This window comes from Galeopterus variegatus, unplaced genomic scaffold (genome assembly GCF_000696425.1).
Source record: "Galeopterus variegatus unplaced genomic scaffold, G_variegatus-3.0.2 Scaffold4889, whole genome shotgun sequence".
Taxonomy (NCBI): Eukaryota; Metazoa; Chordata; class Mammalia; order Dermoptera; family Cynocephalidae; genus Galeopterus; species Galeopterus variegatus.
The window spans coordinates 95,780-106,441 of record NW_007731000.1 but is presented as its reverse complement, the minus strand read 5'-3'; the positions used below and the strand labels follow the sequence as shown (position 1 = coordinate 106,441).

Here is a 10,662-nt window from a genome sequence, read left to right as displayed (position 1 = left end):
GTCCTGGGTTCTAAGGTGCATGGTATCCCTCACAGACCACACACACACACACCCCAGTGAACAGTGCTGTCCTGGGTTCTAAGGTGCATGGTATCCCTCACAGACCACACACACACACACACCAGTGAACAGGGCTGTCCTGGGTTCTAAGGTGCATGGTATCCCTCACAGACCACACACACACACACACACCAGTGAACGGTGCTGTCCTGGGTTCTAAGGTGCATGGTATCCCTCACAGACTTCCCCCCCACACACACACACACCAGTGAACAGTGCTGTCCTGGGTTCTAAGGTGCATGGTATCCCTCATGGTATCCCTCACGGATACTGTGTTTTTTCCCCATCCTTGTCCAAAAGGGTGATTTTTTTCCCCTCGATTAGGTGGAAGCGATCTGTTCTCTGCTGCCCATGAAAAAGCTAGTCAAGGATACTGTGTTTTTTCCCCATCCTTGTCCAAAAGGGTGATTTTTTCCCCTCGATTAGGTGGAAGCGATCTGTTCTCTGCTGCCCATGAAAAAGCTAGTCAAGTTTGCAAGTATTTGTGATGGGTCAGGAGATTTAAATATTATGGGGAAGAGCCATCTGGCAATCCGGCTTCTTTATTTTGGGATGTGATTAATGTTGAATGTGCAGCTGCCGTTATCTACCCTGAGGCTTATAAAAAATGAAGGAAGTTTCTCCCTGAAAAGTGACAGTGAGGGTCACTTACCTCCCAGTAGTTTTCCTGATTGAGCCTATGATGGGCGGGGACGGGCCCACTGCCCTTGGGGAAGGCCACGCCTGCCCAGGAGCTCGAGGTCACCCGAGTCAGCTCATGGGGGCAGCTCCTCCCAATGGGCCACGTCTGCCGACTTTTCCAGCCACCCCAAAGAACGGACACAAGGTAGTGTTTGTACTGTGAGCAGTGAATGAGCAGAGGATGTCATGCAGGGGAAAGAAAAAAGCAGAATGAGAGGACAAATTTGGGGGCAAAAGTGGGCAATGGGACCTGCCCCCAGGGCTCTACGAGAAAGGGAAGGCATGGCCTTCTGTGGCATAGGTGCGAGGTCCACTGACCTTCAGGGTAACACCGTCCCCCTGCCCTGCGGCCCGTGTTGTTCTAAAGCCCTTTAGGCAGCAGACTTGTTTTGTCCCATATATACAGGCCTCACGCCAATGTAGAATCTGTCGTGATGTGGTGTGGCCCACCTGGGACCGTGACACTTGCTGTAGTGTTTTCATTACGTTCGTGTTTTGTTGTTTATTCCTCTCTCCGAATGCTGTCATTGTGTTCTTGCAGCTGTGTGACATGAGGGACGCAGTTTTGGATACGTGTGAGGGGGATTTTCAGGGTAAGCTGGCCCCAGCCTCGCCCCTCTCCACGTCCCCTAGCCAGCCAGGCCAGCTGCCCGCGCCCACTGCCCGCTCTCTGCATGTGGCCCAGACCAACCGCATGGCCGCTTCACTCTTACCAGCCTTCCCCGGCCTCAGCAGGAATGATCTGACCCGTGAGCTCATCTGGCTTTTTGGGATTGCTGGCCTTTTGTTTTCTTTCTTTTCATTAGAAGGAGCTGGTGGAAAAAAACAGCAGACTTTTTTCCCACCTTCCCGCTCACTGGAATCACCTAGTTTGGAGGGGGAACAGATCTGTTCTTCATGTGATATGCCTGCTGGAGACCTTTGTGCCCAGTGCCTTGGGGAATAGTCACCTACACCTTTATTTAGGAAAGTGCCTCGATGGGAGGACACCCCCGATGCAGCCCAGCAAAGGGTCCACCACCCTGGCCTGGACCTTGTTCTCTGAGACCGTGGGTTCGCACCTGCACAACTCCACTTTCAGGCGTAAATTCTCACGTCCGCCTTCCTCCCTGAAGAGTCCGCAGTGTTAGCTCTCATCCTGAGCTTCCCCTGCCTCCATCCCTGGTGTCTGTGGCCAGCCAGGTTCCTTCTATCCAACTCAAACATTTTGGGAGCATTTATATCAGTATCTGCCCAGTCTCCTCCTATAAAGGAGTAGGTGCTCAAAACCCAAACCGAAGCACGAAGCTGAAGGCAGCCAGGAGAGGTGTACCTGCCTCAGTGAGACGGGGTGGCCAGGGCCGTCTGGTGCTCAGACTGGTCTCCTAACAGACACTTTCAAGCAACCTTGAAAGAAGTCATACTCCCCTTTCCCAAGAATGCTGGTGGGGGCTCCCTTCCCTACATCCTGCTCCCTTGATAAGTGCTCTTCTCCACAGGGGCCTCTTTCAGGGAACAGCAGCTCCCTGTCACGTACCTGCTCTGGGCTGCAGTCTTTCAGTGCTCTCTCTAAACTGTCATGTCTAAACTCAGCAGCATCCTTTATCATTCCCATTTGACTGCTGAGGCACAGGGAAGGAAGAATCTTGTCTGAGGTCACACTTGTGCTACGTGACAGGTTTGGGATTTTGAATGCAAGCCCTGGAGCTTGTGCTCTTACCTGATAGCGAACCCTGCACAGTGCCAGGCCGGCGCGGCCTCACACCGGGACTCGGTGTGAGCCACGGAAGGGCAGGGGCAGCCCCAGGGTCCCAGACGTCCTGCGAGGCATAAGGGCCACTGGCTGAGCCGAGCCTCAATCCCCCCAAATCTCTGCTCCTCCCTCAGGCAGTGAAACACAGCCAGGCTGGAATGACGTTTCAGGACAGCCGGGGGGTGGGCGGTGGGGGCGAGGACATTCATCCCAGAACTTCCATGTTTGTACGTCTTTTACAACAATGTCCAAATGTGTGTCTGTACACTCAGTCTGAACATTTGTTTTCACCCAAAAATACAAAACAAAACAAAAAGCCCCTGAGCGTGGCCCCAGGTTCCCTTCCTTTGTCACTCTGGAGTGCTGCTGCAGCCTAGACTGACAGCAAAGCTCAGGGAGGGCCAGAAACTAAGCAGGGAAAGGAGGCGAAAGAACATGATGGAGAGTCAGGGTTCCAAGGGACCTGTGGGTCTTTGGCTCTGTCACATCCCAGTTTGCCTCCTGCAGCCCCCAGAGCAGTCAGCAAGCTCAGCCTTACCAGTGTCCCACCCAGCGGTGGCTGCAGCCCCAGGGTTGGTGTGTCAGACGGGCCTGCTGTAGACTGAGCTGCGGGCTCTAAGGACCTCTGTCTTAACCTTTGCCGATTCACAGGTGTCCACAGACACTGAGCCCTGTCGCTTCAGGTACACCTATCCTGGACATCTCACCAGGAGGAATGACCTTTAGTGCTCATGATAAGGATGTAATCAGAAGTGGGGCTTTTCCCCCACTCAGGGAACCAGTTTTGCCCTAACTACTACCAGGGTCCTGGGGGAGGCCCTCCGCTCTGCCTCCATCAGCCACCCAAAACGTGTCTTAGAGAGGAGACCCCTGCTCACGCTTCCCCCATTGCTGTTTTTCTGCTGTCTTATGCCCTGTCCCTGCAGACTCTAGGGATCTGATATAGATCCCTAAAAAGATGTCATTGAGACCTGCCCAGAGAGCATCCTTTTCAAGAATCAAGTACAGTGTGGCTTAGTGGGGGAAAGCCATCCTGTCTGAACTACTGTGGCCAAACCTGGATGCTCTGGTCCCACAAGCTCACAAGGTAGAAGCAAAGCCGGCCCACCCGCAGCCTGATCATGCACTAAATACCCTAGAATAACCAAACTGCCCGTTTCCTAAGGCTGACTGTATTTGCCTGCAAGTAGCTGCTCTTTAGCCAGAAGCTCCCTTTAAACTGCCTCTCTCTGCCAACTTCCAGATCTTGTCCACTTTGATATCCCCTCCATCCACATAGAGCTCGGATCAACACTCCGCCTGAGTCCCCTGGAGCACGTGCGGCGACACTCAGTGACTGACAAGAGGGACTCGGAGGAAGAGTCTGAGAGCACTGCCCTCTGACGTGGCACCCCGTCCCCGACATGCGTGTACATACATACATGGGCCCTGGAAACACCGCAGGAGCACCGTCTGTGAGCTTGCCAAGTGTTCTCTGCTGGCTCTCGGCTGTCACTGCCAACAGGAGGGTGCAGCTTGGCAGAAAATTTTGGTCTCCAGTCTGTGTGGCAGATGGTGGTGGTGCAGATTGTTCCTTTCAAATGGTGACTTCGGCCTTTTGTTTGACCTTTGCCTTTTGACTTTGTGCCTATTTTGATCCATGTTCAGCCTCCATGCCAAGCAACACCCACCTCTCTCTACCCACGGGCTTGCTTGTCAGAAATGTCCTTTGCAGGGTGGGGGTTGTAGAGGAAGGTTAAGCTACCTGGTTAGACCCGAGGGCTGCTACAGTCAGATCCTGCAGGATCAGCTTAACAGCTACAGAAGGGAAACAGGACGGTAGGGGACCATTTTACTTATAGCTGGACTAGGTCTGGAATTCAGAAGTCCTGGGGCATTGACCTTTGTCTGCTGCTCAGGGGAGAGCCAGCCAGTTAATCCTTTTAGGCTACTCTTGATCAGAGGGCTCCAAAGTAAATGGCTTAAAACAAAATTTGTTTCACTTAAGTTTTATTTTTTCCCCCACTGTGACTGAAAGCTCCCTTTACCTTCAATCATTTCATACTTCTGAATTTCAGAAATGATCTGGACAATGTCTGGATACCCCAAAGATAGCTTCCATGCCCCTGCGAAAACATTAGCTGAGTAATTCCACCCCTCCAGGCACCTTGAGGCACCCAGCTCATTAGGTGTGTGGGTTCCTGAAGCTTGTCTCTTCTTTCCAGAGGTTACAACTGAATAGCAATAATTCTGTTCCCCGAAGCACGTGGAGGAAAGGGGCGGCAGCCCGCTGTGACACCGGCCCCTGCACATGGCCTGCGGTGTGGCCAGCTTTGCTCACCAGCATCCACCTCTTGTCCCTCCTCACGAAGTTCCATCTAGTCACGGGGAGGAGGGGAGCCACTGGGAAGCCCATTTACACTTTGGGATTAAGGGAGTGAGAAACAGATTTGGGCCATGCATGCAAAGTCAGAGTTTAAAATTTTATCCTTTTAAAATAGATATAATATACCTATACATGATATAATATTTGTACATATGAAATCTCTCTATATTTGTTTAATTTGAGCCATTCACTCTAAACCGATGTACAGGTGTACAATGAAAAATTTAAATGCTCATTTTTTCCCAGCAGTGTGAAGTTGTCCTTCTCTGAGAGGGACTGCAGACTTCTGATGTTACAGCTTTGCTCACTTCCTGGCAAGGGCAGTTCAATCCCCAATTTGTAAGAGCCTGGGGGTTGAAAGTTATCTTTAAATACATGTACAAATCGTTGTCAAAAATAATGTTATTAAAATAGATTTATTATCCCTGAGCTTGGCATATGTTCTTGTTTTAACCACTGACCTGTGGAAAACACAGTCATTGACCGCATGTGCTGCCTCAGGAGGAAGCCTGAAGGTCACCACTGCGGAAGGCCGAGTCCTTGGCCTGTATCTTTCTCTCTCGTCACCTGAGTATTTAAAGCTCTTTCCATATTCCCCTGGGTAGGGAGAATACACAACTATACATTAGATTCAACTTTGAAAAAAATATTATCAATTTTCAAGCACTTAACCTCTTTTTAAATCCTGCAAGGAGGCAAGGGAGACAGCCCAATGTGACATTTCTCAAAACTTTCAAGGGCAAAGGGTGATTCTTGTGCTCATTATGGGGCACGAGAGAGCAAATCTGTTGTCTCCACTTCTACCCAGAACAATGGGAGGACTGCCATGTCCCTGAGCCACTGCCCCAGCCCAGCCCAGGCCCTGACAGTATGTGAAACCCTGCCACCTCTGTGAGCCAGGACAGCTGGACTTCTGTCAAAAGACTCAGCTGGTGAGGACGGTGGCTCCCTGGGGACAGGCTCCAAAGGTCCCTGCTGTGATTGATCAGAGCTGATTTCCAGGGCACACTGGGTACCTGGCAGCCACAATGCTGAGGCATGGAGAGCCCTCTCCACAGCACGCAGAAGACCCTGCTCTGAAGCAGCACCAGGATGAAGCGAAAAGAACTCAGGATCCACTCAATCTTTATTGTGGCTGCTTCTTTGGAAATACTATTCCTTGAGTCTCGGAGACACTCAGACCCAACATCCTGTTACTTTCCTTTTCCCTGGCATGCAGAGGAAATCACACTGCTGGAGTAGGCGAGGGGGGGTGCCACCCTCTGTGTTTCTAGATGACTTTAAAGACTGATCGGAATTAGTTAGACCTGCCTGCTTCCATTTGGCAGCCTCCTGTCTCACAGCGGTGCCAGGCGCCAGCCATCCAGGAGCCCTGGTCTCAGCACAGCTCCACACCTCCTCATTGGATCCTGCTCTCTAGTTTCCACCAGGCAAGGAGAGCAGACATGGGGGCCATGCACGGAGCAGAAGAGGCACAGTCCTCAGAGTTCAGGATCACTCCTGGGCTTCACTGGGCTCTGACCTTCTTGCTCTGTGGACTCTGAGGCTCCTCTGCATGTGCCCGTTTCTGCTGGGGCTCCCCGTCTTCAGGGCCGCCAGCCCGTGCCCTGGACAGGAGGGCCGCCTGCACCAGCCGCAGCTCCCGCTTCTCCCTGCGCTCCACCATCTCCTCGATGTCATCAGCAAACAGGGCCTTCAGCGGGGGGATCAGCTTGGGCACCGTCGGAAAGTCTCCAAAGCAGACCTAGAAGGCCAGGTGGAGGACCAGGACACACCTCAGAGGGACAGGAGTTGCAAGTGACAAGATTATGTGCGCACACAGCAGACGTCACCTCCCCCTTCCTTACAAACCCTCAAGCCAGCCAATCACAGCTGAAGAGAAAGAACGCCCTGGAGGGACGCAGGAAGCCCTCTAGAGACAGTGGCACGGCCTCCTCACACCAGGCTGTGGGGGCAACAGTGGACAAGCCTCAGGAGAGGAACGGGAAAGCGGTCCGGACTCTCCAAACCAAGCTCCTCAAAAACGCCCGGCTCGGGCCTTGCCCTTTCATTCCAGAAACCCCGAGGGGCGGGTCTGGCTTTCCCACTGCCTCAGGTCTGTGCTGAGACACAGATGATGTGACCGTGTGAACAGTGTAGGCCAGAAAGACTCAAACGCCCAGGGAACCTGAGACTGGGGTCAAGAAGCACGAGGGCCGTGCACCTGCCTCAGGTCTGTGCTGAGACACAGATGATGTGACCATGTGAACAGTGTAGGCCAGAAAGACTCAAACGCCCAGGGAACCTGAGACTGGGGTCAAGAAGACCCCTGCAGGAGGGTCTCACCAGCAGGCCCGGCACCAGCTACACTAACCTAGTGCTAGAGAAATATCCTCTTACTGGCTGGCCCTGAGCCAGAAAGCATCTCTAACCAACCACCCTGCGCAGTGTATGAAGTCCCATCTCCTGCCCTGGTCCCCACCCCAGCTAGCCCATGTGACATACAGACCTTCATATGGTCAAAAGCAATTCCCACTTTCTCGTTAAAGTCAGGGCTGAAGATGGGGATCTTGGCATAGCGCTGGCTGAAGTGATTGAGCATGATGAACTCCGCATTCATCCGCATCCCCACGCCGATGGCTTGGGAGGTAGTGCTGCGAAGGAGGGACACACATAGCAGACAATGAAGCAGCCCCAAGGCCAGGACACCAGCGCAGAGCACCAGCACGGACCCTGGGGCTCACCCTGCTTAGGCACCCAGGGAATGCCGGAGATGTCCTTAACTAACTGGCACCTCTTTAGCCAACGCAAACTCTTAGGGCCAGATCCTTCACCCACTCCACTCTCCTAAGTGCAGCCTGCCCCTGTGCTGCTGTCACACCTCCTGTCAGCAAGGGCACCTGAGAAAAAGCACAGGGCTTGGCTGGGGTGAGGCACTCTATCATGGAAACAGCCCAAGATTCATCCCCCAGCTTCCCTGATGTGACTTAAAGTTTATTCCAGCCTGTCACCAATTCTTTCAAAAAACCATGCCTCATTCTAGAAGCTTGCCTAGAGAACAGTGCAGAAATAAAGGCAGAGAAACCATTTGAGAACCGCCGCAGGTTCAGGCAGCCCGTACAGCCCATGCAGGAAGCAGGCCAGCCCATGTCACGAGAGGGCACAGGCTTTCCCAAGGGGACAAACGCAAGGCTGCTCAGAGTTTCACTTGGGGGCAGGCCGAGGGGGTAGGTGACAAGGAGGACTGACCAGCCTTTGCTACCTGTGTGTCTTTTCCATTGCTTCCTGTTCTAAACCATCTTCCAGAGTGGCTTCGTGTATCAGGAGGGTGGCATCTTTCCCTGGAGAAGGAGCACGGGCATCAGGCAGAGTCCTCCGCCAAGCAGCACATGCCCTGGACCACATAGCTGTTTCCTGGCCCTGTAACTTGTCTGCGCTATAGGACGACAACCAGAAAATCTGGTTATCAGAGACTGACCACCCAAGTCTGCTGCCTCTGCTGATGCTTCCCTGCAAGCTCGTCCACATTCACCTCCAGCTGCACAAACCTGAGAAGCCCTGGTGAGGCTCATTTCTTCCTCTACTCACCCATCTGGACCAGAGCCTCGCAGGGCATGGTATCTCCTGAGTAGACCACCTTCCAGCCGGACGTGTGCACCAGCGCACAACCAAACGCATGTCTGCAGTGCCGGACCAGGCAGGTCTGAAACTGGACAAGCAGGATTTCAGGGCTCTGTAGCTCTGTGCTCCATCTCACCCACCTCAGCACCTGCGGCCGTGCCCCTCACCTCTTCCAAATCACATATTCCCAGCAATGAACTGATCAGTCTTTCAAGTGTGGGACTGGAGACCTCAGCCCCTTTCTGAAGGCATTTGGCAGGAATCATACTGTAAGAATACAAAACATTTCAAAATTGTAATAAACATTTAAAAAAAATAAACACCTGGAATTAAAGTTCAAGTCTTTGTCTGGAGAGCCCCAAAATTATTCTTATGAAGAAATGAAATTAAAATCACAATTGCTTAAGATGGGGAAATAGTAGCCGGATAAAAAAAGAGCCAAACCAACCCCCCTGGGCCACTGTAAGAAACCTAACGGGTGTGGGCCATGGGCGACTCAGGCAGATGAGATGCCTTCCCCTTGAAGCGCAGAGGATCCAACTCCCAGCCGTCCAGTCAGCCGGTGTGGACGGTCTCTGTGCTAACCAGCTATTCAGGTGCTTGGCCCCAGAACTGTCTCATGGAGAAATGATGGCCAGTCTAGAAAGCAGTACAGAACTGGAATGAGGGCCGAGAAGAAATGCTCCAGAGAAAGCGGACAATAGTTGAAAACCATCTCTTGGTGTTTGCCGTGGAGTCAAAGCGTTTCTCCCCTGCTTCTGCCATCTGAGACAAAGTTAAGGGCAAAGTTGCCAGGGGATACAATTAACTGCCCCAATGTCGCCTTTGAGCTTTGAAGGAGAGGAGGTGGCGGAAGGCAATGGCCTTGGTGGCAGCTACCCTGGACGCTCACCTAACGTGATGCAGAACCTCCTGGCACTCGTTGTGGTACTGCTGGAGCCAGGCCCTGAGCTGGGTGGGAGCAACCACTAGCAGAGGGCGAAGAGGCTTCCCCAGAGACGCCTGAAATAAAGAAATCTGAGTGTCGAGTCAACGACAGAACGAACATCCCAGTAAAAGCAGTTTGGAGCAGCAGGAGGTGTGGCTGATTACGTGCAAACCCAGGAAACTCAAAATGTCCATCAAATGTGCACTTACCAAAGCTTGTTCTCTCTGCAGCAGGATATTCAACAAGCCCTGGAAGGGAAAAGGACGCATGGATTAGCCAGGTCCAAACTCGATTTTTTTCTCCGTGCTGGCCATCTAATCACCAGCTGTCTACCACTGCTGCAGTTGGGGCGTGACACACGCTGACCCATGACCCTGACATGCCACACAAAAAGCAGTGTGGCTCGTGTTTGGAAGGCAGGACAACGGCCCCTAGGAGACCAACATGAGACACGTCTCCCATGCCTGGCCAAAGTTTCCTCTGTGTGGGCTGAGCAGACGAGATTCAAGAAAAGGGTGAAGCCGAAACCCATGCTGGTACATAGAAACAAAGCAGACAGAAAGACAAGATACTCTTTCAGAGCAGAAGGGCTGTGCCAGGGTTTGGTAAAAGACCACGTTGTAGCGAGAGATAAATAACAAAAGCTCTGGGCAAGTTTGGATATGGGGGGGAAGGAAAGCAGCCCAGCGTGGAGACCCCACATGGCAGCAACTCCCGCAGGCCACGGCTCTGTGAGCCAGCCCAGCACTCACCGTGTGGTGATCCGCGTGCAGGTGGGACACAAACACAGCCGCGAGGGTGCCCAGGACTCTGTCTACTTGATCTCCGTAATGATGGCACAGCTGCCCAAATGTACCTTCGCCACAGTCCAGGAGCAGAGACGTGTCGGAGCTGCAGAGGATGAACAAGAGTTGGCACCAACAGGAAGTGACAATTTAGGGAACGAGGTTTGCTTTGGAGAAGAGCAGGAAGCAGGTGGGGAAACTTCTGTCTTCCATAAGGCCACAGGATTTTCCTAACTAAATTAACCATAGAAGTAATTTTACATGTGTCTGTCCTCTTTATATAAAGAATTATACATGGAACCCTGAAACCTTTTAAAGTATAGACCTTAGGGCTGGCTGGCTGGCTCAGTTGGTCCGAGCCAAGATCAAGGGTTCGGATCCCCATACCGGTTAGCTGCCAATCAATCAATCAAGTATACAAACCTACACATACGCTAGGCATCCAAAAAAAAAAGTTTTTGGGGAATGAGGGGGAAAACACACTTAATCCTTAAAGGGAATCTTTGTTTTT

At 52.3% G+C, this 10,662-nt stretch overlaps 2 protein-coding genes across 2 annotated transcripts in view; one reads left to right on the top strand and one right to left on the bottom strand.

Annotated features, from left to right (window-relative positions):
- Positions 1-5,267, top strand: part of ARHGAP44 (Rho GTPase activating protein 44) — a gene marked incomplete at its 5' end in the record, with an annotated part of 69,025 nt that extends 63,758 nt beyond the window's left edge. The window contains one exon of the mRNA XM_008588540.1: positions 3,717-5,267. Coding sequence (XP_008586762.1) covers positions 3,717-3,856 — 140 coding nt within the window. The remainder of the gene's footprint in view (positions 1-3,716) is intronic.
- A 679-nt stretch (positions 5,268-5,946) lies between these two features.
- ELAC2 (elaC ribonuclease Z 2) overlaps positions 5,947-10,662 on the bottom strand; it is a 26,823-nt gene continuing 22,107 nt past the window's right edge. Inside the window, exons 17-24 of the mRNA XM_008588539.1 lie at positions 10,119-10,257; positions 9,576-9,614; positions 9,331-9,440; positions 8,606-8,705; positions 8,406-8,526; positions 8,080-8,158; positions 7,327-7,471; positions 5,947-6,582 (exon numbers count right to left, since the gene is read on the bottom strand). Of these exons, the coding sequence (XP_008586761.1) occupies positions 6,346-6,582; positions 7,327-7,471; positions 8,080-8,158; positions 8,406-8,526; positions 8,606-8,705; positions 9,331-9,440; positions 9,576-9,614; positions 10,119-10,257 (970 nt within the window). The 3' untranslated portion in view covers positions 5,947-6,345. The remainder of the gene's footprint in view (positions 6,583-7,326; positions 7,472-8,079; positions 8,159-8,405; positions 8,527-8,605; positions 8,706-9,330; positions 9,441-9,575; positions 9,615-10,118; positions 10,258-10,662) is intronic.